We start from the raw sequence: 27,237 nt of genomic DNA, 5'->3' as shown, positions 1-27,237 counted from the left end.
CGGGGTTGTGGGTTTTTTTAAGCATGTGATATCTGATCTCTAATGCAAAAGGCAAACTAATACAGACAGCAAGAAAATAAAAGAAAGTCACACAGTTTCTTGGTATTAATAAATAGCTCAGGATTCTTAGAATTACTCATAGCAATATCATGACCTTGCAAATAGGCACCAAGGACAGACATGGCATGATTCATTTCACAAATAGCGAACAACATCACCATGCACACACAAAACAAACCCAACAATATATAATATAGCAATGTATCAGAGCCTTCCTATAATGAGATGATAGGTCTTTAGTCAGCTGCAGTTGCATTCTGATAACATCACTAAATTTACTTTACTTTAGATACTCTGTTACAAAAGGGAATCTCTGCTATAAAAGACAATTTATTTCTCTTCTCAACATAAAATGAGGTCTGAGCTGATCAAAGCAAAATGAGATAAAAAAAATGAAGTATATTCTATCTGAACAGTGATATTTGAGAACAACTTTGGATGCTTGAAAGAAAAAAAAAATTTGTTAAGCTGTAGATTTAAATCATCCAAGTTGAATGCTATTCCCTTGATTGCTTAGTCCAGCCTATTCCAGATGAGCACAGACTCCCTGTGGAACAGACTGGCTATGGAAAGCTTACATAATACTGCTGCCCTCAGTGCTAAACCTAATGATAGCAAACATGCAGGAGAAGGAAACATGACATGTTCAAAAATTTCAGTATAATAAAATTGCAATATTCAAATCACAGGAGGAATGTGGAAAAATAACAGGAAAAGATACATAATAAAAAAAACCAAACAGAAAAAAAACCCACCCAAAAAAACCCCAAAACCCAAAGTGCTTCCTTTTGCAAACACTTTACCCCCAAACATACACTGGAACAGTGAACAGTGAGGCTACTTTATAGTGGAATCCAACTGCTTAAAACCCTCTATGATGACCATCTTAAAAACCTCTATGATGACTAATCATATGTGTTTTTAAGATAAGTGACTGCACAGGAAATCTTTGCTGTGGACGCAGGAGATTGCTACAGAGCTTGTTCAGAAGGGTATACTGATATTTAAGGAAACCCAGTACTTAGAGGTGATCTAAAAGGTCATAGAAGTTCTGTTGCTCCTTTTAGAAACACTTTGCTGAAAACCAACATTTTGAGGACTGAAGAAGAGAAAAATGCTATGCAGTTATAATGATACACAGTTGAGGCAGTCTTCACCAGGAATAAAAAAAAAAAAAAAATGAAGGTAACAGTAGTGAGACATAACCTGGGATAGAAGTACATTTTTATTTCCATTAAAATGGTTTTAATTTTTCCTTATTCACAATGGCTTAAGCCATAGCTGACTTATAACCCTGTTTAACCCTTCCATTATTGTTTCCTAGATTTTTAAGTCTACAACTCCTTCCGCACACCAAGCAAGAATCTGAAGAACATTCCACAGGTTTATGAAGTTCAAGCCAATTTACCCTATATTTTGCATTGAAGACATGACACTTTCAGAAACTCATGTATGTTCACTCGAGTACGAGACTGATGTGGAGCTCATTCCTATGAAATCACTACTTCAGTGGTTTACAGTGGTGTTACATCTCTGTCTCTGCCTGCCCATGAAAGAGCCATATTATCTCTGTGACTTTTGATGACTTTTGAATAGCATGAGCTTATGAAGAGAAAGAAAACATAATAGCATTTTTATACACAGAAATAGAAGAAATTATCCTTTTCACAATTAATTCAATGGACATTGAATTCTACATTACCGATACTTTGCAAAGCTTCTTTTTATCTTGGAAAATTTATTGTGATCTCACTATCGCAATTTAGTCATTGATTTGGACAAACTAATTATATAAAACAGTTCTAACATTATTTGAAAGTCTTACAGATAGCAAGCAAAAATGGAAAATTTTGATTAATTACTTCAAATACTCCACTGGACCACCTTTGCACTAAAGGAGAACTGGGTTTGTAAAGAGAGTAAGTTCATTTCTCTCTTTTTAGAGGAGGAGAATAGGAGCTTGTTCACAAGACTCCTTTCTTTAAACATAGCAGTAAACTTTGCTCTTCGGTTATGCAGCCATTTGGGAATGTTTCTAGTAAAAGAATATGCTGGCTGACAAAAATGGAGAGTTAAGTTTCCTCCTTTAAAGAATTCCATCCTTTAAAAAAATAAGCAATAATTAAAAAAAGAGTCAAATTAAAACCCCTGATGTTTCAGTTCTTCACAATTTTGTGACACTGAAATTATAACTACATTCATATAGGAGGGAAAAAATGGCTCTTCATCTATAGAACAAGATTTCATCTCCCCCTGTGTACATCAAACTTTCTGATAACATTCAGACAACACAAGATAGACTTCAGACATATAGATGCAATATCTTCATGACACAAAGAGCAGTTTGTAAATCACTTACTAATTAACCTCAGCTCTCAGGTATTAGTAAGGCCTTCCTACACGTTTATGGGTTTGTGAAATTTGAACTATGGTGATGCTGTGCACTGAGAAAGCAACCTCTGGCTCTCTAGGTAAAAGACAAAAAAAACCCAACAAAACAGTTCAAGCTATTCAGAGGTAGTAGCAAGGTGGGTGTCAGTCTCTCCCCCCAAGTAAGAAGAAATAGGATGAGAGAAAATGGCCTCAAGTTGCACCAGGGGAGATTTAGATTGGATATTAGGAAAAACATCTTCACTAAAAGGGTTGGCAAGTATTGGACAAGGCTGTCCAGGGAAGTGGCTGAGTCACCATCCCTGGAGGTATTTAAAAGACATAGATGTGGGACTTGAGAACATGGTTTAGTGGTGGACTCGGCAGTACTAGGTTAACAGTTGGACTTTATGATCTTAAAAGTCTTCTTCAACCTAAATGATTCTATGATTTAGAGCTGTAACTAAATTATGCTTGTGTAAAAGTAGTATCTGGAATTTCAGGGAACCGTGCCTGTTTCCATGGCCATTGAGTTGCCCTTTTCAAAGAATACAGAGAATTATAAGTTAAAAAAAAAAACCCTCAAAGTAAAGCAAACAAGCACTTCTGAAAACCCAGAGCCTGGAGCACTGCTGGTGCTCTGAATCATTTTGCTAGGTATTATTTCTCCAATAACAGCCTCACACCTGTAGTTTGGATGATCTGAAGCTGTATTTGCAACATATGCCTAAAATAGGTTGCCTCCTGATTTTTGTTCAGTGATGCCTTACTGAAAGGTAACACTGATCCTTGGCTCTGCTAAGTATGTAACTTGCCAGAGGCATTGACAGCAACTGGAGTCATGTGACTTAGTTGACTGGGTATCACTTGCTTGCCAAAGCATTAGACAGTTAAGATTACAGTTTTAGGGTCAGTGTTTTTTGAGTTCCCTCACCCCTCCACAAAGCCAGGATGATAAGTCACTCCATTTTTTGCTTTTCAGGGGGAAAACACAAAACCAACCAAACACAATGATTCTGAGAGGGAATTTGTTATAGCTCAGGAGCTGCAGTTGCCAAATGGCATTATTTCAGTATCTTTTTCACAGAGATTGAATAAAGAAAAAAGAAAAAAAAAAACAAAACCAACAAACCCCAAAATCACAAGAAAAAAAACCCCACCCATACCACACCAAAAACCCCACTGTAAGTAGTCAGATATGTTCTGGGAGTCTCAGGAGGTGACAAGACTGAGAATCTTGATTATGTGCTTTTGTGTATAAGGGCTCAAGCTGGATACCTGTCAAGGAGACTCCTGTTCTTGTGAAGAGCACACTTTATCATCTTAACTTTCCTGTGTCTTTATACAAAACAGGAAGGACTTCTCCCCAGTGATGGCAGTAGCACAGTGACAACAAACAGGTAGCAAAGGTTGATCAGGCAATCAACTCTTACAGGTGGAGTAGTTCCTGAAGCGTAACAGGCAGATACAGCCAATCTGCCCTGAGGGAAAGTGGTGCTTTCTTCTACATACCTAGCAGAGTATTGCTGACAGAATAGCACATGTATGTCTACTACCTGCCACTTTCAAAAGAGTGGTTGAGCTACCTGAGCAACTACTATATGGAACACTCTGAGAAGCAGAAGCTTGAAAACTGCAAGACTTCAGTTTTTTGGCCATGTATGGAGACAACCATAAATCACATACTGTTAAAACAACTGTTTGATATCTAAACCTAGATAAAAAAATTCTTGACACCATCTGTGGCCAAGCAGGAGACACCTATGAACCTGCATGGATGTGCTACTTCACAACTGTCCTGCTGGGAAGACAAAGAGAAGATTGCACCAGATCAGACGAGTGCCTGTGAAAAGGCATCACACATCACCCTAGTCTGCAAATATTTGATGAACAGAATCCTTTCATACCTACAAAGTTTTGTATTTACCTCTAAAAGCTACATCAAGAACAATCACTTCAAATTAGGCTTTTTCCTGAGAAGGAAATACCTCTAAGACCTCTTCAGTATTAAACAATACCTAATGCATTACCAAAATAATGCTCTGAAAAATGTTCCCTAAGAATTTGAGGTGTCTATGCTGCTTCTTACTCAGGCTTTTTATTGATGTCACTTCAAGAACCAAAGGAAACAATGATAAGCATGTGGGAGAACGGGTTGTAAAATAACTGGTGAGAAGAATCAACTTCTGTGGGCAAAGCCTGAAAATCTGATTTGAAAGATTTGATATGCAAGAAAGTGTGAATATTATCAGTGCCCTGAAAGCTTCTAATTTCTATGATACTTATAAAATAAGCATTGACATAAATGTTTAAGTACTACATTCTGCATTTAACCTATGCGTACTTGAATATCTAAGAGTTCTACTTCAGTGCAACAGATGATATAAAATTACTTTCTCCTTCATTTTCCAAGCAGCATCTGACCAAGTTACTCCTTTTTGCTAAACATTTGAGATACGTTATCTGATGCTGAACAGATCTTTGGAAGTGTACCATACATGTCAGTTTACATCTACTGCAATTCTAACATGGTTAGAATTCCTAGAAATACTTATTCTTGTAAGTGCCACAATGCTTGGAGAAATATGACAAAATCTTACCGCTACATTTCCGTTGCACCTGTGGGACTGGCAAACACCTCTTATTCTGTTGGGCATCAGCACATCATCCCAGCAAGATGGACCCTTCAAAATAAAACCAAAGCATATATAAAGCAAAGGCTTTAACCTACATAACATATAAAAGTTGTTTTGTTTCCCCTTTTCTTAGCCCTAATTATTTTAAACTTCAGCTAGACAATTTTATTATGCTTATGCTGAAAAAAGCCCCATCAGATTATATGACAATATTCATCAGTAAATCTTAGTCACTGACAGAACCTACAACCCCTCACATTCTGAGGCTGAAATAGCAGATATATTTTTTCCCATCTTAAGACAGGGACTGACATAATTATAACTAAAAAAAAAACCACTACAAAGACTCATCTTCTGGTTCAACACTGTTTGCAGCTTGGTCTGCAGCCGATTAGGGAGGGGAAAAAGGGAAAAAACCCACAATAGTTGGAAGTAGAATACACAGTTAAAAAGACTGAAGCATAACACAGAAACAATGAAGTACAGAAAAGCTAACCTAGTCTAAGTATTTAATGGCTCTAATTTCACTGAAATCTGTTTCTGTTTTCATGGGCTGCTGCATTCATTTTCATGAATGTTGCTAATGTTCTCTGTAAATGAACTAGACTTTTTGTCAACAGATAAAGCCTTTACCTAACCATAATATAACATAACAAAAATGTGAAGTGAAAATTCTTAGTAGATTCCTGGACATTTACATTAGCTTCAAGATTTATTTATCACTGTTAATAACAACTTCCCCCATGTTCCCAAAACACAATAACAAAAAAAATGATAGAAAATCTTTAGCAAACTTTGCTTCCACTTCTTGAATATAAAGAATTAATTTATGTGTGTACCACAAAACACAGAGTAAAGATAATAATCATCTTAATTATTCAGAATTGCAAATCAGTGTGGTTAACAGGATAATTTATCAAAGAAGAATATTTATATATATCTACTGCATATATAGGAACATTTATTAAAATACTGCCCAGTACAAAAGTTTTAAAATATGCTAGCAAGTCTTAATAGTGATCTCACACCAGCTAATATTTAATTAAGAGAAAATAAAAATTAAACAGATAAAGAAATACTGAGCTACAGATATCCATATACACAGCAGTTACAGACAACTAAAAAAAATATTTGCTACTTGGATTACTCAGTGTCTAGGATAGTGTCACTACTCAGGAATAAAATGAAAACTTTACCCAGAAGGGAAATTATATAGCAGTCAAGACATTTAATTGTATTAGCAAAATTAATCCCTACTTAGATCATGTTTGGATTACAAAGTAATCTAGTACCACATCTAGATTCATCTTCTTCATACTTTTGTATGAGGCATTTCCTCAACATAGTGCAGATATGTGTGAGATAGCTTTGAACTAAGTTAGTAATATAAACTTGGCTATAGAAAGATAGATCCAGCCTACCTAAAAACCGAGTAAAATAGCTCTCTTTGCTACTGTCATAGCTGAAGTCCTGGCATTTGAGATTGGTAAAAAAGAGCTTGAACATGTGTAAGTCGTATTGCAGGCAAACACAGGGGTGACTACTGTTAGATTTGACTTGTTGGGAGAAAAACAGCTGCAGTATAGTATAGCTATTAAAAAGTAAGAATACTTGAAACTGTGGGAAATAAACCCCACCAAAAAAACACCACTACAAAACCACAAATTCCACCCCACCCCCAACAAAAAAGCAAACAAAAACCAAACAAAACCAAACCCAAACCAATTATTTTTCCCCACCCAAAATTGTATTAAACTATTCAAAACATTTATAGAAATCGAGTTTCCCACCAGTTGTTCCAGTGAATTTTGACCTCTTGCAAAGTTGAGACTTGGCAGGAAGAGCAGCAGAGCCTCCTTCAGGTGTTGTGTAAAGTACTTTTTCTTGTTTTCAACTCAGTAGCCAAAGGCTTAATTCAACACCCCCCCCTTTATTTCTTTTTCCCCATGCCACCAAATAGTGTAGATCTGTAGCATACCTCTCAAGCAGTTTCCCTTCCATTCCTCATATAGATAAAAGCAGATTTACTAACATTTTACTCTTGGTATTTTAGAACACAAGAAACATGACACAGTATACAAGACTGACTTACATGCTGAATTAGTAAATCGGAAAATGGCATCTCTGGATTTGTTTTTTTGACTATTTTTTTAATAATTATTCAAATGCAATTTGCTGATGGTTACTAAGCACAGAGGCAGCATTTTGGTGGAATTATTTATAATAGCTCCTGTATGTCATTCCTGAATGTAATGGTTATCTCAAAATCCATCATGTGTATATAAAATTCAGGTTTACCTTCCCAGCGCGTATCACTTAATATTAACATACATTAAATTCCATCTGCCACTTTGACACCAGATGAAGTCTGCATACTAAAGTCCACAGAGGGTCTTCTCATAGATACTTCCTAGGCTTCTCCATACTGAGTGCATCTGTTCCTTAGCAAGGATGAACCAGCTGTGTACATCATCCTCATCAAGTGTTTCTTTTATATAGCAATCATCTGGAGGACTTGTATGCTTTCTGCCCCATGTATACTTTAGAAGAGCTCAGTAACAGTTTTCATGCTGTTTACAAGTTATAAGCTTTTTGCTTGCCTAATTGCATTTTTATATTGAAGGTGCTGGAATTAGGTGCTTGTTTTGTTAGTTTGTTTTCAGGTTGTTGTTTTGTTTTTGGTTTTTTTTGTTTTTTTTTTTTTTTTTTGTGTGTGGGTTTGGTGCTTCTTCCCCCCCCCCCCCCCCGGGTTTTCTTGTGTTCCATTTTAAAATTCTCATTACTCATTTTTCTAAAAGATGCATCCTTGATTCTAATAACATTCCCCCATCCTTTTTTTCCACCCCTACAATTTAGCCATGCCAGCTTCTGTTCAGTTCTTAAGTTCTTGTGCTCATAATCTTTGATTCCAATACAATTCCCATATCTCCTCCAAAGTTTTAACTCTTTAGCTGCCCTTTCTAGCTTCTTCTCAACAATCACTCTTTACTTCTATGTATCTTTCTAAAAATTAAGCACAGTACTTGCGCCTTTTTCAGATTTTGGGAAGTTGCTGAATGTAAATATACTACAGTTATTCTAAAAGATTGGGTCTTTGCTATTAACATCATAAACCAGGTCCCCTGATTCACCTTCCTCTCTTGCAGGTTCTTTGATCAACTCTTCCATAACACAAATCGATAGAAACTAAAAAAGTTCACTCTTGGGATGATGGTTTGTCATGATACTTACATAATTTACAGGAAAGCAATTCAAATATGCCACTAAACATTTTTTCTTACATTTTCAAGCTTTTAATTTTCTGCAGTTTGAGTCACTACCATCATCTGGTCAAGTGGCTGTTAATGGGAGTCTTACATATTTTCTTTTTTTCCTCCCTTTTCAGGCTCAGATTTTTGCTCCATGAGGATACTGTGTAACTCACTGGCTTGCTAAAGAAAAGCAAGACTAACAAGTTAACATTTCCTTAAGATCTATCCCTCTTCCTTCATATGCAAGTCTGTTAGTATACATTTATTAGAACATTTGTTTTTTCAGTTTAGAGGAATTCAGTAGGTTTGTATATATTTGAATAATCCTTACATAATTTCCTTCCTTCCCATACTTGGAAAGAGGACACTAGAAAGAAAGATGAGAAACAAAAAGCAAGCATACTTAATAAAATTATAATCATAGAATTGTTAGGGTTGGAAAGGACCTTAAGATCATCTAGTTCCAATCCCCTGCCATGGGCAAGGACACCTCCCACTGAACCATATCACCCAAGGCTCTGTCCAACCTGGCCTTGAAAACCACCAGGGACGGAGCATTCACAGCTTCCCTGGGCAAACCATTCCAGTACCTCACCACCCTCACAGTAAAGAATTTCTTCCTTATATCCAATCTAAACTTCCCCTGCTTAAGTTTGAACCCCTTACCCCTTGTCCTATCACTACAGTCCCTAGTGAAGCACCCTTATAGGCCCCCTTCAGATACTGGAAGGCTGCTATGAGGTCTCCACGCAGCCTTATCTTCTCCAGGCTCAACAGCCCCAACTTTCTCAGCCTGTCTTCATACGGGAGGTGCTCCAGTCCCCTGATCATCCTCGTGGCCCTCCTCTGGACTTGTTCCAACAGTTCCATGTCCTTTTTATGTTGAGGACACCAGAACTGCACACAATACTCCAAGTGAGGTCTCACGAGAGCAGAGTAGAGGGGCAGGATCAGCTCCTTCAACCTGCTGGTCACGCTCCTCTTGATGTAGCCCAGGATACGGTTGGCTTTCTGAGCTGTGAGCGCACACTGAAGCCGGCTCATGTTCATTTTTTCACCGACCAACACCCCCAAGCCCTTCTCTGCAGGGCTGCTCTGAATCTCTTCTCTGCCCAACCTGTAGCTGTGCCTGGGATTGCTCCGACCCAGGTGTAGGACCTTGCACTTGGCATGGTTAAACTTCATAAGGTTGGCATCAGCCCACCTCACAAGCGTGTTGAGGTCCCTCTGGATGGCACCCCTTCCCTCCAGTGTTATCAACTGAACCACACAGCTTGGTGTCATCAGCAAACTTGCTGATGGCGCACTCAATCCCACTGTCCATGTCACCAATGAAGATGTTGAACAAGAGCAGTCCCAACACTGATCCCTGAGGGAAACCACTCGTTACTGGTCTCCAGCTGGACATCGAGCCATTGACCACAACTCTTTGCGTGTGGCCATCCAGACAGTTCTTTATCCACTGAGCAGTCCATATATCAAATTGATGTCTCTCCAATTTAGAGACAAGGATGTCATGCAGGACAGTGTCGAACACTTTGCACAAGTCCAGGTAGATGATATCAACTGCTTTATCCCTGTCCATCGGTTCCATAGCACCTCCATAGAAGGCCACCAAATTGGTCAGGCAGGATTTCCCCTTAGTGAAGCCATGCTGGCTATCACCAACCACCTTGTTGTTTTTCATGTGCCTTAGCATGCCTTCCAGGAGAATCTGCTCTAAGATTTTGCCAGGCACAGAGGTGAGACTGACTGGTCTGTAATTCCCCGGGTCATCCATTTTCACCTTCTTGAGAATGGGGGTTATATTTCCCTCTTTCCAGTCATCAGGAACTTCACCTGACTGCCACAATTTTTCAAATATGATGGCCAGTGGCTTAGCAACTTCATTCACCAGCTCCTTCAGGACCCGCGGATGGATTTCATCAGGTCCCATGGACTTGTGTACGTTCAGAGTCAGGGAGGGGACAGGCACAGAAGGAAACACTCATTAAAAACCAAACAAACTGAAAACAAACCCTAAAGCTAAAAAGCCACAAATGCTCCAAACAAAACCTAACCAAACCCCAAGCACAACCACTTTGTTCCTGATCATGACAACATCAGCAGTAAATCTTCCTGCTATTTCATCTTTGTGCAATTAATACAAGACTCTCAAAGTTAATGATACTATGTCAATATACACACAAAAATAGCCACAAGATTGCTACACACCAAAATAATAAGAAGCAGTTCCACAGGTATGTGTTATCAGCCCTCATAATAATAATATTGATTTTATAAGATGAAAGTATTTAAATCTTACCTTTTTAACAGAATTAATAGTTCAATTTCAGGAGAAAAATGCCAAGTGTTCAGTAGTTTGCAAATAAGAAGGCATAGCAATTGTTTAGCAAGAAAGAAAACACATGTAGAACCATTCATAAGGTTGAATGAGATTCTATAAAAGTGCACATTGAAAACTATTTGATACCGCATCACTATGTTGAGTAAGCCACAGTCTTATAATAGTTGAGAAACAGGCTGTTGATTTGCATAAGAGAATCAAGAAAGCATCCTTAAAGAAACCAGAACAGAGAGGAATTGATGCAATATTGACTACTGTTAAAATTCAACTACAATTAGTGAAAGATCAGGTCCAAATATGCTTAATATAGCAATATATTAATTAATAGTAACAACAATATCATGAATTTTGTGGTCACCTTAAGGTCTTACCTATGACGGAAAACTAGTGTGCTCTAAAGGCTGGTGTGAACTTCCAGCACTCTCTCTGCAACAGTTTCCTCCTAACATTTCTCAGGCACACAAGAGTACTTTTTGTATGAAGCATCTGTTTGAAATATGAATATGTCACCTTCCACTTAAGGCATGCTAAAAGCACATACACAGGGAACTAGTAGCACAGTCCCACGCTATCAGTGACTACTCAGCTGTTCGTTCGTGCTGCAGCTAACAACTCCCTATCTTTCCCTTTATAGGAAACCCACCCTATCCAACATGTCTTTACATTAACTATTATGATAGGCATAAACCCCATAAGAAAGCCTGCCAGAGCCAGCTTCAGTCAACAGCATTTTCTCTTTGTTCTAATAAGAGCTGAAGTTCTTAAGGGACAAATTAATCAAGCAGGAAAAGTCCCAGGTGGACTGGCAGAACACCTTGGGTTTGTGCCTGTCTGGCAGTGAGCAGTTGAGGGAAAAGAGTAACTAAACAACACACCCCCTCACCTCCAAAAAACAAAACCAAACCACCAAATTAAAAAATAAAAAAAAATAAATCCCCAAACCTACAAAACTTTATGCCTCACTTTCCAAATTTTTAGTAAGGAGTAAATCTTTTTTCCCATGTCTGTGCTTGGCATTCTTCAGGGCCATATTTTATCACTACTGATAAAGTAATACACTTCGAAAAGTTTCAGCAAGCTTGAGAATTTTAGTTTTCTACCTTCAAACAAAAAAATAAACAACAAAAAAAAGGCAAAAAAGGCATTTGCCCTTGAAAAAAATAAAAATCAAAAAACAGAAAACAAAAAACTGTGTATGCTAAATGCTAATGTTTCTTTAGCAACAGCACTACTAAATGCCATTGCTATAATTGCATGAAAATAAAATTAGGAATTCTGGTTAGATAAACAACTTGAAAGGCAATTTTGGTATCACTCTTTCTTGAGTCTAAGAAAAGCTCGTCAAACTGCAGGCCAGCCCATCACTCGTGGTGTTGTAACACTGCAAACTGTAGTGTTTGCAATTATTAGTTTGCATTAATCAAGAACAAACTGTGAGAAGAACAAAGCCCTCTGATTGCGAGATTAAAGCAACTTGCCCCTCTTGTACACAGCCAAATGGCTCACAGAGAAAGCTATGCATTAAAATGGATTTATCAAAAAAGAATTTTTCAGTGTACAAATGCAAAAATGACAGAATAAACAAAGAAATAGAATAGCAGTATATCACTGAACAGAAAAAGCCATGTCAAACACAGCTGTGTACTGCCCAAATAACCAGGCATGGAAATTTTTATTATTTGAATATAGGGCAGTTGTTCCTTATGTTTTCCAGGGGGAAGACCAGAGAAAGAGTTGGCAAATGACACATTTGAAATGAAACTCCTATACAGCATAAAAAGAACAAGGATGATTGATGTGATTTTTTTTAATGTATGAGGGAAGTACCGGAAACCCACGTACGTTCCACCAGTATATTGTACCAGTACCCAGTACAGTGGACAATATACTCTGCTCCTCTACTCTCAGTGTACTTTCCATCCAGTAGCCAAGATCTGATTTTGTATTGAAGAACTACAACTGAACTTTGGTCAACGACCACTCAAGTAAAAAAACCCTCCAAGAACAGAAATACTGTCTGGAGACCCCACATGAAGAATTATCCAAAATGCAGTTGCTGATGTAATTGTTGACCTGTGAAGTCAGGGAAAGGTCAGAAGCAGAGGTCAGCAATAGAAAGACAGAATCATTTAAAAGGCTGGAAACTATTCATGTATTCAATACTTTATTTTCCCTGCTTTATATTCAACCTCAGTGAACAACAGGCAGCAGAATATCATTAAAACACATCTTTGTACCTCCTAATAGCTACATGAGAGACATAAATCATTAAGATGCTGAGCAAATGACCCAACCAAGGGATAAGTATTAATGCAGAAGGATTTTTAAAATTATGTAAGAAATAACTTCAGGTACTTGAGAGGGTTTAAAAAAAAATCAGCATACAAGCTACTGGAAAAGTGATGAATCTAATGCAAAACATGCAAGCACTGAGGCTCCTCTGCAAAATGATGACTATTGACCTGTCCACATGAGAGCATTTGCAGACCTAACCATTATATGGTGACCCCTCAGCATTATTTTAGTATCCAGAGGCAACAAGACAAAGTTCTCAAAATGTTAAGGTTACCTAATAAAAACTGACTTTCTTTTTGCCAGTGTAATGGCAAACAACCACACCAAGCTACCACAATTCTCTGCTTCCCATGCCAATACAGACAACTCCGTCCTCCAGATGTAGTAGGAATCAAAAGGTATTCTGGCAGTAAATATATATAAATGCAAACACATATTAACAGAAGCAATTAACATTACAAGAACAGAATTAGATCTTGCCTACTGTCACAGACCTAACCCAACTTTACAGAGATCATACAATCCTTTTGCTGTTGCTTTGTTCTCCTCTTTCCTATACAAGCTTGAGCTCCTTTTCACAATACAAACACTTCAGCTTAGTAAAACAATTTCATAAGGAAACACATTTTCCTACAACTGCATAGACATTTTTAATAAAAAATCAGAGCTGCTTCTCAGTATCACCTGTTTAAAGCTTCTCTGCTTATCTAAAATGTAGCACCTTCCAAGACTTATTCTTCTTATGCTACCTCTATAACATATCAAAGCAAGTGACTTGCAAGACAGCTACAAATAGATCCCAGAGGCCCATGAATGTCTTGGAACAGATAGGTAAGTCTGGAGAAGGGTCAGCAGCTAGTAAACCTCAGAACAACTTGGCAAAGTATAGAGTCTGTGAGAAGGAAGAAAGAATAGGGCTTTTCTTGGACGGACAAAATAGTATTAGTTAAGCAGGATGTTACTATTGGTAAACCAGTACATTCTTACTTTTCTCCCCAGCATCCCTAACCCAGAACATGATTTGTTCTTCCACATTTGTCATTAAAGCAGCATTGCTGAATGCTAGATTGTTTCTTCTGAGCATAGTAGGATATGACACATTGAAATAAAAGCTTCCATCCTATTTTATTAGTGCAGTAATGGAGATGAAAAATTAAGACTTTTAGATACACCAATCCACATTTTATAAGTTCTTAACAAGATTACTTTAGGAGAACAATCTGATAATCTTTTGAAGCACTTACTAAGAAAAATCTAGCTGTTAGGCAAGCAATACTCAAACAGCAGAGAAGATTTCATGTGGAAATTCCCTAATAGCAAAGAGATTAGGGATCTCATTTCAGTTCAGAAGAAATAAATCTATTTGCATCATAACATTAATGCAAAGTTCCATATATATTTCAGCATTCTTTATCTTGACAATTATGAATACAATTAGGCTATGTTTATCAAATAAGGTACTTGCTATACTTCTACTGAATGCTAGAATATCATATAGACATTATGATTTTGTTCCGAAGTAAGACTCTGAACAGCAGTATCCAGTTTAGCACAAAACACATTTCTCCAAATTCCTAACAGCATCCACCACTAAGTAAAAATAAAGTTTATAAGAGATTACAACTAATTTAACTAGGGAATGCTGCTGGACTTTTATAGATGTTCCATTTACAATACTTTAAAATCTATTATGCTAAATAATCTAATGGAGGTTAAATCTGCCAGACTGGCAACCTTCATAACCAAAATCCTCTGCTTAGCCACAAAGCTTATCACAAAGGCAGAGGTAATTAAAGCTTACCCACAGTTTACACAGACCTGTAGAGGGCACCCCTAGCTGCAATAGAGTAATTTTTTGTTCCAAAACTTTGTTTCCTTACATTTCTGCCAAGACTGACACTAATAGACTAGGACACAACTGATAGAACATATGGATGTAAAGAGGCAACCTGTATGTTATTTAACAACACAGGAGTTTTAACTCTCCTACACCCTGCATTTTAATACATGCTACTGTGAATGATGTTACTCTGCATGTCATACTACAGTTGCAGTGAGAATGTCTCCTGCAACACACCTCGTTGCAAGTAAAACTAACCAACTTGCCACAGCCCCTTTGACATGGCATCTCTCATACAGCATGGAGCAGAGTATAAAAGAAGACTACTAAGTTAGTCCTGGGTCTAGTTTTAAAGGGATTTGTGGAATAGGAATAGGAGGACTTGAGGTAACTACTTAGACTACAGAACCCATCAGAAGAAATCTTTTGCTTATTATTGACTTTGGTCATTAGAGCAAACAATAAAGCACATTAACAGCTTTACTTTAGTATTATTTCTCATATGAATAATGTTAATTACATGTTTTAAGTCTTTGTGGGATTGAACCTACTGGTCTGATTTCTAGTGGTATCTTAGAGATGAAATTTTCCTTTCAGAGTGCCCAGCCTAATTAGTAAATTGACAGTTTTATGTCAATAGTTATAACTCTTCCAAAATGAAGTAGCTTACAATTTGCTGAACTGCTTGCAGTTGAGCAATTAGGAAGACTTCCTGTGTGCTAGTTGTTTTCAAACATCAGAGAACTGCATCTCTAACTGAAAATGCAGGTAAGTATAGTAAAAAATACCATCCATCTTGTTATTTTACTGATCATTACTTTTCTTTCTTATCACGGGTATCTTTGGGTTTTGGGTTGTTTTTTAAAATAAAAACAACAAACAAATAAAACAAAAAAAGAAACCAAACAAACCAAAACCAGGAAAACACCAAACCTGTGAATAAGATGTTTTCAGTAAGTTGTGGTCTTTCTTTTCTTTCATATTGTATTATATATGGGTTTGCAAGAGTAACCCCACTGATTTCAACTAAATAATGAAGACTCACACAGAGACACCCAAGATAAAAGTTCCCAGAGTCACCTCTTCAGCAACAGTGTTTTACAATATGCATTGTGTTGCTAGTGCAAACAATTTCTACACAAGTGATTGTTAATTTGCTTTTGGACAGCTATTAGTGGATCTTTTCCACAAAAATGAATTCAAGTACAGTAACTGCAGCTGAGAAATTGAACTGAGTTCTGAAAGCTCCCGCTCTTACCTTTCCCTCTCTGAGCTATTGTCCACTGCACCCTTATTTCCACTGTTTTTACTTTGTCCAAATAGCACCTTCCCATTCCTGTGGAAAGACCCATGCTCTGAGGATACTAGATATATTAATGAAGAAAATAAAAAGAATCCATTCCACATTTTTACTAAGAACAAACTCAACTAATCCACAAAGGTCTAAAGCAAAAGGGCCACTAGCAAGAGACTAACTTCATAAGGCATTCAAACAACTTTTTCAGTTACTGCAGTTATATACAGCTGTAAAATCAAGATTACACACTATAGTACCTGAAGAAATTAGATTGCTATATAGCTCATTTTTGATTTCACACATAATCAGAAACCCTGAAAGACAAAACTATACCAAATTCAGCAACAATATTCTTATATTCCAAAAAGAAAGTTAATAGGCTATCAACACTTCTTAAATAAAAACAAAAACCAAAAAAAAAACCCACCAAAACCCAAACTAAACAGCATTGCGGTCATCACTATTTGAGTGTTACAATTCCTACAAACTTTACATACCCATCACAGCATTCACAGGTGAATGCATCTTCCTTACAGTTATTCAAAAATACAGAAAACCCTGCATCAGGTGGATTATTCAGATTCATTCAAGATTCATTTAAGGTTACGTTGCAAGCATGGTGCTTTTAGAGTTTGGTTTCAATTTTTCCTCACCCAGCATGATCTTGCTAATATACAAACAAAACAATGATTCACTAAGCATTCTACACAAGCACATAGCTATTGTTAAAGAATTAAGATTGTGTCAGGCAGGTCAGTAAAAGCTTTATGAGAGACCCCATCCATCACACAGAGCCCCTGGCTGGCAGGCAGAAATCTAAGCATACAAATGCTAGTGAGAGCAGTTAGTATGACAGCCTAGAAAGAAACTAAAAAAAAGCAGGAAAAAGGACCAAAACATATACACACAAAAAAAAAAAAAAAAAAAAAAAGAAATAAAGACAAGGAAGCCCTCACCTCTGTAAAATAAAACTCCTGCTCTGGTGTTGCATGACAGATAGTACAGAATCTCTTCTCAGAGCAGAAAATCCTTCAGCTAAGAACCTGTTTTGGATTATGGTACCCGATTTTTTTTCTGAATCTTATCTGCTATGCTAAATCTCTTGAAGAATACAAGCATTGGTTAAGCAAAAAACAAACCCACACACAAAGCCAACTTTATACAACTACCCAGTAAATTCTAGAGGTCTGACCTCCAGAAGTTTGACATGAAAGCAAAGTTCAGGATCTTGCCTTTGCCATCAACTTACTGCATTGTATAAGGAGCCGTTGATTCAAAGAGTCACTAAATCATAGAATGATTTGGGTTGGAAAGGACCTCTTAAGGTCATTGAGTTCAACCCTCCCTGTGGTTGCAGGGACATCTTCAACCAAAACAGGCAGCTCAGAGCCCTGTTTAATCTGACCTTGAGTGTTTCCAGGGACAGGGCATCTACAACCCCTCTGGTCAACTTCTTCCAGTGTTTCACCACCCCAATCATAAAACAAGTCTTCCTTATGTCTAATCTAAACCTACCATCCTTTAGTTTAAAACCATTACCCCTTGGCGTATTGCAACAGACCCTAATAAGAAGTCTGTCCCCATCTTCCTTACAAGCCCTCTTTAAGTACCAAAAAGCTGCTATAAGGTCACCCTGGAGCCCTCTTTTCTTCAGACTGAGCAACCCAAACTCTCCCAGCCTTTCCTCATAGAAGAGGTGCTCCATCCCCCTGATCATTTTTGTGGCATAACATGATTTAATAACAGAGGTATATTCCTAAAATCTAGTATCAAATTCTGAGACTACTTCTCCTAAAGCAGTGCTTTAAAGACTAGCTTAGCCTTTTTTTAATCTCCACATCTCTATGCATGAATTTTGAATTATTTTTTAATTAATTTTGATTTTTCTACATATTGGCACAACCAGTAAATGCTTCAAGTCAATCTTTATGGTTTTCATCCAAATCACAGGAAAGGTGAACCAACTCAGGCTAAAGGGGCATTTGAACACAACTTTCCCATTTTCTGGCAGAAGGTTTTGTAGAGGCCAATTCATAAAATGCAAGGGTTACTGCTACCACCTGAATTTTGTGCCAACCCGATTTTGTCTTGTACAAGGTTATCTCTGTGAATGTCTTATGGACCAGGCTTTGAAGAAATGCTTCATTTCTTTATAACTGCTTTGAATCGCTCATTTAATTCCAGGAGCTGATTGCTTAATTTTAAGCTTCAGCATTGAATTTCCCTGTGCTCCAGTGTTCTGAAAAGACAGACACCTGCAAATTTTAAAAGGCAGCTGAGCAAGGCACCACTTGGATAACTCCACTCTGCATCAACCCTGTCTCAGGCTCATCAGTGCTTTCCTAGATTAAGCTTTTGGTTTCCTCCTATACAGTAGAGCAAGATACTTGCTGGTACAAAATCAGTAACTCTTTAGTCACACGTAGATGCTATGTCTGAAGACACTTCACAAGCATTAGAATGTGTAGAAATAGGTTACCTTAAAAGGTAACAGCTATCAAGGCATTTTGAAATGCACAATTCAAGATAGAACATCAAGAAGCTACATCAAAAGGGAAAAAAAAAAAAAAGAAAAAAAGATATTAAATTTCATGGTAAACTTTGAATTCCCACTGAATTCTGAACACAGCAAATAAAAGTTTTCTAGACATGATATCTGCATTTCATTTAATGGAGGTTATAACTTGCATTCAAATTACTGAATCCATTTCAGGCTAAGACTATTGCAAACCATGTCTGCCAAGCATTTTAGTTTTAGAAAAAGAATAGGCCCTCAGACATAAAACCAGGGTACATCCTCATTGGCTTGACAATCAATGCAAACTAATCTGCATTTCCACACACTTCATCACATATTATTCTGAAAAATGAGTTTCTTTTTCTTTCATTGCAATCTCTTTTAATATCCATTTTCTTTTGTCACAAGGAAAGACAACAGATACATTATTTGAATGCTTGGCATTTTACAATGCAATACTAACATTCTAACTATCACTGTGATGATGCTTTCCTTGCTTATGGCTCAGTGTAAACCATGACAACAAATAAAATTGAAGTGATTAACTAGAAATAATATTATGACTAATTTACGGTTCAATGCCTATGGCAGTGGTTTAATCAGTACTTTTTATTTATCAGACAGGCCTTGCTATAACAAATTTAGCTATAATGAAAAGGACCCAGAACTGTCACTTTAATCACAGTATAGCTGTGCAGTACACCACACTGTATATTAACAAAAATGTGCAGAACTTTCTCAAAGACAAACACTAGCCCAGCCATTCAGTTCTACACAACTGCTCTTTATAACTGTATTCCACCATTCCATGTCTTATACATTTCTCCAAGACTCAGTTTCTATACTAGGCACAAGTTGTTCTTTATTATTACTTTATGCTCTTTATTTCCAGTTTTGGTCTGTTCCAGCCTGAACAGACACTGTATCTGCAGAGCAGTCCCAGGCTGAAACTCTGTAAACAGGATAATTTCAATTTGAGGTAATTCTCTTTGCTAACAATGTAGCAGAGTACCTCCTTGCTGCAAAATCCAGTACCAGCTACTACAGAGTGAACACCTCTTATGAAAACCAAAGGCTTGAATACAACTGACCCTTTCTGGATGAGAGGAAAACCAAGTAATTGGTCATCTTCATACAGCTTCTTTGCCACTACCTCTCAAGTTATGAGGTGCTTTACTTGGCTGTACCCAAAAATAAAGCTTTAAAACAATTGCCACAGGATTTTTTTTTTTTTTTTTTTTTTGGACAGGAAGTTAAACCAGGGTCTAACATTTCTTCTCATAGCTTCATTAATTTAGAATACCAGTAACAGCTGAGATCAGTAACATGTTACATTATAAATACATAGAACTGTAATATAGACTAATAAGAATGCCATTTTACCCATCAGTGTTATGCTACCTTTGTTTTACTTCATACCAGTATTCTTCCAAGTGAGAAATCACTTGATTTTAAGATCAGAAAAAACAAATAATCTTTTGCAACCACTTAAACAGAAGCTAGATTAATTCTATATTTACTTTAAAGATAAGAAGTTAGTTGCAGACTATCAACTCATATTTTCTGTGATCATACAGTATAATTAGATGAAATTGACAATGCACACTACATAATGGAAGATATACATTTGTTGATATTTCTCCATGCATCCACTATTTTAAAGTACTTTCTTGGAAAGCTAACTCAAAGGAGAGGGTGGACAGCAACAAAAAAACCAAACCTAGCACACCAAACCAAAACACCCCAGCTCTTAATAGCTGTTCTATAGCTGTTTTATGGTTTTTTTTATAGCAATCCCTGTTATCTCAAATTTATGCATATGCAAGGTATATTCAGCCTTGCCTCATTTATTATAGAAGCAATGACCTTTCAAACACTCTCCTAGTATTCCTTTAAAATAAAATTAAAAAAAAATAAATCCACAAACAAACATGTGAGTGACAGTGAAGTGGAAAATTAGCCTTTTGTAACAAGTAAATCATCCTCCTCACCATATTAAGAAAGCCATAAGACCGAACAACAAAAAGCATACTGAACCATGCAAGGCTGATTTCACTGTGCATGCTCCAAAAAAGTCCTTGACATTGCTAATGTTTGTCATGCATACAGGTCCCAGAGCCAAACCTCCATCTGGAAGAGATTTGAACTACCATCCAGAGGCATTTCAGAATCTGAACCAAAAGGTTTACAGCATTACAATCCAGTTAATTCTATTGCTTTTAATTCCAGCTGGACTTAAAAGTCTTATCTCTACACTCCAGGCCTTCAGATAGAGCCTATCACAGTAACACCAATTCCCACAGAATTCAACTCCATGACCCAAGTGAGATTAAATCCCTCCAGATAGCCCAAGTAAATGGCTCATAACTCGTTTCTGTCACTTTTGCTAATTCCTTTGTACCATGGGGAAAAAAAAAGGAAAAAACCAAGAAAAAACACAGCAAAGGTGTAAATATCTACAAATTATTTAAACTGCACTTTTCCCCTTCACTCCTATCAGCAGTTCCAGTTTTCTGGCTCCTGCTGAGAGCATCACAGGTATTTACCAGCTGAACTTCCTCTTTAAATACTGTGCGAAGCAGCTACTGAGTATCTGTACTCTGTCTACCTAAGTGCTCTTATTTTTGGTGAAACATACAAGCAGACACAGAAACATAAATAAACACTGAGGGGAAGAGGAGATGTGTATTTGACATCAGTTGTACTGAAACTCCCTCAAATCAGGTAATTCCACAGCATGTCTCGTGTTAAGTAGTTTCACGGAGCAGACTTAAGCTGAAAGGGAGTACTTCAAGTCAACTCATCATGACATATTTAGTTTCTACTCATCATGCAATATGTTTTAATGAACTGAAAATACAATTCCCAAGTACTCCTTTCAGATAAATGGAAGAAAAAGGAAGGAACTTCTTAAAATACTGTAAATTAATAATGAGAATTTCCTGTCCAAATCAAAGCCAAAAAAAAAATACAGCATAATCCTGGAAAATACTCATTTGGCTTATTTTTTTACTTCAGGTTTTTCTTTTGGTTCATTTTGTTTTCCCAAAGAAAGGAGGAGTTTAAAAGGGAACAAGAGAAAGAGAACAAAGAAGGATCTAAGTAAAGAGAGTTAATTCCTACAGAAATCACAAGCATTAGAAAGAAATATGTTCCAACAGATTTTGAAAGATCCAAGTAGGAAAAAAGAAGAAACATTTAAGTGTCTAGATTTTGTAATTCCCATCTGTTGAAGTTCAATCTGTTCGGGCACTACAGAGAGACAGGTAAGACAATCACCTACCAGAATCCCACCTCTTTTCTTTCCAGGATAAGAAACTGGCCCCAAAAAGCCTTCTGACGGAACAGAAATCCACCTTCAAATACTTTCATAGCACAACACTGATACAGTTCTTCCTTTGCTTCTGTCAGAAATATCTCACCCAAAACTACAGCAAACCAAAACCTGAGGATCATCTTATAAACAGTTGAGCAGGATCACCACTGATGGTTAATATCAGCTGCAGCTGAGTTATCAAATTAGAAGGGAGACTGGCAGCTGGGAGCACTGGGCCAGTGCCAGGGCAATTGGTGGGCCCTAGGTGAGGGGTAAGATGAGGTGCAGCTAGAGGACAAAGCCTTGGTCATGTGTGCTGAGACAGCATCTGGGCTCACTTGCAAATAGGCTAATCCAGGGAAAGACTGAGTCAATCCAGAACTGGATATAGGAGCTTGGGTCTCTGCAAATGCCAATGGCTATACTTAGGTCACATCCTTTCTGCTAGGGAATAGGGAATGTGGGTAGTATACTGAGGTTAGTCATACCTATATTTTGTAACCAGATATTGGGAGGCTACTAACATTATTTCTGGGTAGATGCACAGGCAAATTCTTTTCTGGTGATATGTCCAGACAGCACTATACCCTCAATCATGCCCAGAGGGCACACACCTAAACTGGCTAAACCAGCCATCTGAAAATTACTCAAAAATACTGAGGATGCACTTTCTGTTTGCAGTTAAAGAGCCAAGGATGTGTTTATGGCTCATTTAGGTGCCTTTCAGTAAAAAAGGACATTGTGCCTATGCAATCCAAATGCAGTTAGATCCACAGGGGTAGTCAGCAAGAGGGAAATGACTCTGTGCCAGTGAGGCAGGTGACTCATCTTTAGTCTTAATACAATTAAAAGATGACAAAACCTAGCTAGTACAGATCAGTCAGTTTACTGATTGTAAGATTGTCACCATATATTAAACCACAGAATACCTGTGTAATCTGTGTGGCACAGCATAGTAAAGACACAAAACTTATAAATTTATTACAACTATTATTGAGCATCTAGTTAAGGCTGAAAGAACCTTTATTTTATAACATCTCAGATGTTGTACCTTAAAAAACTCTGAAAATTTATTACCTGAAAATGATTTCCATTCTTACTTTGCTATCTGGCTTGCATTTTCATTTGATGATGTCGCGGTTTAAGCCCAGTTGGCAACCCAGAACCACACAGCCACTCGCTCACTCCTCCCCGCCTCCTTTCCTTCCCCTGCTCCCAGAGGGATGGAGAGGAGAACTGAAAGAACGTAACTCCCACGGGTTGAGATAAGAACAGTCCAGTAACTAAGGTATAACAGAAATCACTGCTGCTGCCACCAATAATAATAATGATAAGGGAAATAACAAGGGAAGAGAATAAAACCGCTCACCACCCTTCGACCGATACCCAGCCTGACCTGAGCACTGATCTAACCCTTCCGGGTAACTGCCCCCAGTTTCTATACTGGACATGATGTGCTGTGGTATGGAATACCTCTTTGGCTAGTTTGGGTCAGATGTCCTGTCTCTGCTTTCTCCCAGCTTCCTCTCCTCCCTGGCAGAGCATGAGACTCACAAAGTGCTTGGTCAGACTAAACATTACTGTTTATTAAAACTACAAACATCGGTGTTATCAGCGCTGTTCCCAGGCTGAAAGTCAAAACCCCAATACTTCAGCAGCTACTAAGAAGGAGAAAAATGACTGCTACTGCTGAATCCAGGACAGATGATGATAATTTTTTTATTAAAGATGACAAAACCCTGGTCTTTTAATTCCTGACAATATTTTGAACAAAATTAAAAAGGGATGTAATGTTTGGGCTTTCTTGCATGCAATTGCATGCCAACATACTATAAGTCAAATTGATGAATACAGCAAATGCCAGAGTAGCACAATCATCTATCAAGCTGTAAGGCGGCTAATGCACTTACATTAGTTAATAGTATAATGCACATAAACCAGAATTGAAATAATTAACAAGTGGATCCTAGCATGCCCCGAACAACAGGAATGGTCTTGAGCAAAGGTGCACCTTCCTCTTTCACTTAGATCTATATGGCTTCTCATGAGGGAAGGTAGGGGACTACAGTGAATCTGGTTTATGGTTAATAATTTTTATGCACAAATATGTACTCCTATTTCTCTTGAGCCTTAAGTTACATGTCAGTAATGCCATGACAATACCTCTTTATTTGCGCAGGTGTATGTATTTAATATCCATAGTGAAACATTCAGAGAATTCCTGTGAGAGGTAACACTGGCTCAGCAACCTGCTGTCACAGCAGTCCAGCTGCTTAACCAAATCAGAACATATTGCTGTGGCGTGTTAGGGAAGAAATTAAGCTTTTAGAGGAGATGAGAAAGGCTAAATTCAGCCCCATTAGATTTTTTCTCAAGTAAGAAGCAAAGAAATATAAGGCCTTCATAGAAGGATGGTTAAGGTATCCTAGCAAAAAGCTTCTGATGAGAAAAATTAAATTTGATACTTGTAATTGTTGCCTTATGCTGTTAGCAAAGCTGTTAGTGATTCTAACTATACCAGAGGCTTAAGATTGTGCTTTACCCAAAAGAAGTACAGTGAGTTTAATTGTATTCTTTTCCAGTTACGTATTAGAGTCCACGGCTGTTATAAAAAACCAAAACCAAAACCAAAACTAATAGGATCCCTGCTCTTTTTGACAACACAGATAGGAGCATAGCTTTTTGCTTTCAAAAGAGCTTGCCATTTTCAACAGCAGAACATACTTTAACCAAAAGTACCCTTTTCTAGAAACAAAGCTGGTATCTTGCTAATGTATTTTACCAAGCAGCTCATACATTGTTGATATTCTTCTTATTATTTTTAATAGTATTAAAATCTTTTTCTTGGAGAGACATTTTATGTTCTTCTCTCCGTCATTTCTGGCTCCAGGCTGCACCATCTCCTTAATCGCGAATATAATACATTACAATTTGACATGAACAAAATACAAATCAGAGTTATGCACAAAGCTGAGAATAAATGTTAAAATGTACTGCCAAGCCACACACTGAATATGAATTGTGTCTTTGCAGAGCTTTTTATTTCAAAACCCTGCATAAAATGCAATTCTGGGACCTTGCTGAGTGCAGATCACATTTTTAGATACCTAACTTAAAAGAGGACTTAAAGGTCATCAAGCCAGATTACATTCTGTTCAACACAATAAAGTGCAGTCATGTGTAAATTATTATTGAGCAAATTACAAATGATTCATGGCAGACTTTTCATTAGAATGTAATGTCTCCTTTGCTGTAAAGTCAACATTATGATCTACAGTTATTTCTTAGAGCTCTTTCTATTAAACTAAACAGGAAGAGAGATACTTTCATTTGTACCATTTATATCTGCATATAGTATAACCAACAGCAAAGTTACATTCAACACTGCCCATTCGTATGCTATTTCAAAGCTCTCAATCACAAATTCAACAAGAAGAATCACTTCTCACAATACAAAAAAACTTTAGTATTATCCCTAGTATTTGTTTTGTCAGGGTAGGCTTATCATAAATAAGTACAATTTTTTATAACTTGCTTAAGCACTACTTTCTGTCAATCTGCAGCTATGTTTTTCACTCTATGCATCATCATCACTCCCCTCTATTTATTTCTTAAAGGTTATAGAAAAATATCCTTTCCTGCTCTTTAGAAGATAGCCACTTCAAAGACTCTTTTGAGAATCAACAGCCTTTAACAATATTTGATACAAAGCCAGAAAAGGGCATGGGCTAAGTAACGGGAGAGGGAATGCTTAAGTTAGCACTGTGGGAAATAAATGCCAAAAACTGTTTATCACAGGAATTAAATTATCTTTTCCCCAAATAACTCCCGTTCACAGATGCTTATAGCCAACACTTCAGTGCGGATATCCATAAAAATTAATCTGTGAAACCTTGTTTTCAACACATCAACTACTTCTTGTTTCAGTACTCAGACACTGTTCTGTTTGCTGCCAGATGTGGACTTAAGCAGGCGCTTCACCCAGCCATCTTCTGTTGCTTTAGGAGCAGACAAGAAGATAGCACAATGTTTTGCAATATGTAGTGATGGGAGAGTGACTGGGATTGGAAAAAAATTGAAAGATTAAAAAAAAAGAAAATCCTTTTTTTCAATAGCCCAACATTAACAGTAGAGAGAAAATTATTAAAGATTATTAGTGTACAACTACCAAACAAGCTTTTAAAGAGAAAAAGCCAGTGTAAGACAATGAAATGGGTTTGGGATAGCCTTAGGTAGTAATTTAAATAGATCGTAAATCTTTAAGATTTAAAAGATTTACTTCAAGAGTAACTTACATCCAAATTATATATTACAAAAAAAAAAAAAATTAAGTAATTTCTGCAAAGAATTTCATAAAAGATAGCTAACTGGAGGATGGAATTATAAATTATAAAATAAAATATTTCAAATGTTTCAAGAGATAATTTTGGCTATCTTTGCATGCTGGAGGAGAGCATCATGACAATAGCAAATTGTCTAAAAGAACATTTATGTCACACATTATCATACTAGAGGAGAATGTGAGATGACTAGAGTAAGAATTCCAACTGCAATGTTTCTGGATCTTGTTGATCCCGTTATGGAGCAATGGGCATGGTCATAAGGCAGAACTTCTAATTTCTACACCCAGCTTTAGAGCTAATGTTCTCTCTGATACTTGGCAAATTTCTTAGTCTGAAACTCATTTTCAGAATCCTGACTTTCATGGTTGCTTGATACTACAAAACAAGCTAACTACAAACAGCTATTCAGAAATAATTGTGATTACCTGGCTCTAGAAAACAGACTTAAGATATTGAACACTAAGAATCTACATATGTATTTACTTATCTTAATGAAAAGGATCTGATTTTGCAGAAGGTAAATCAGTGGGTGAGCAGATGCTTTGCAAAAGTCAATCTCATTTCCCATTTGTTTACATATATAGAAATGTAGCTGCAATCTGCCAATTTTCGGTTTCCCTCTCCCACAATAAAATTCATTAAGATTATAAATAATTTTAATTACTACTAAGAAGTGAGAGGAATTTGATCAGTTCATGTTTTCTTTATGTTTTAAGTTACTTGAGTGGAAGAAAAAGTGGAAGAAAAATAGTCCAGACGTGAAGAATTAGTACTACTAGAACTGTCCTGCAAATAAAGTGGGATACAGCCATTTCACAGGACCACGTGCCCTGAAAATGGCCCCCAATTTAGCAAAGTATTCAAGTGAATAGTCAAGATTGACATATAGTCCCATTGACTGGGCAAATATATACTGAAAATTGAATATAATTTTAAATGCATATATGTAAAGAAAACATGAAAC

At 37.1% G+C, this 27,237-nt stretch overlaps 1 protein-coding gene across 1 annotated transcript in view; it reads right to left on the bottom strand.

The window, feature by feature from the left end:
• PRKN (parkin RBR E3 ubiquitin protein ligase) overlaps nucleotides 1-27,237 on the bottom strand; it is a gene marked incomplete at both ends in the record, with an annotated part of 739,613 nt that overhangs the window by 393,950 nt on the left and 318,426 nt on the right. Inside the window, 1 exon segment of the mRNA XM_080615879.1 lies at nucleotides 5,031-5,114. Coding sequence (XP_080472005.1) covers nucleotides 5,031-5,114 — 84 coding nt within the window.

This window comes from Psittacula echo (assembly GCF_963264785.1).
Source record: "Psittacula echo genome assembly, chromosome: 4".
NCBI classification, from domain to species: Eukaryota; Metazoa; Chordata; class Aves; order Psittaciformes; family Psittacidae; genus Psittacula; species Psittacula echo.
Note: the sequence above shows the minus strand (reverse complement) of the source record. Positions and strands in the feature narration are given on the sequence as shown.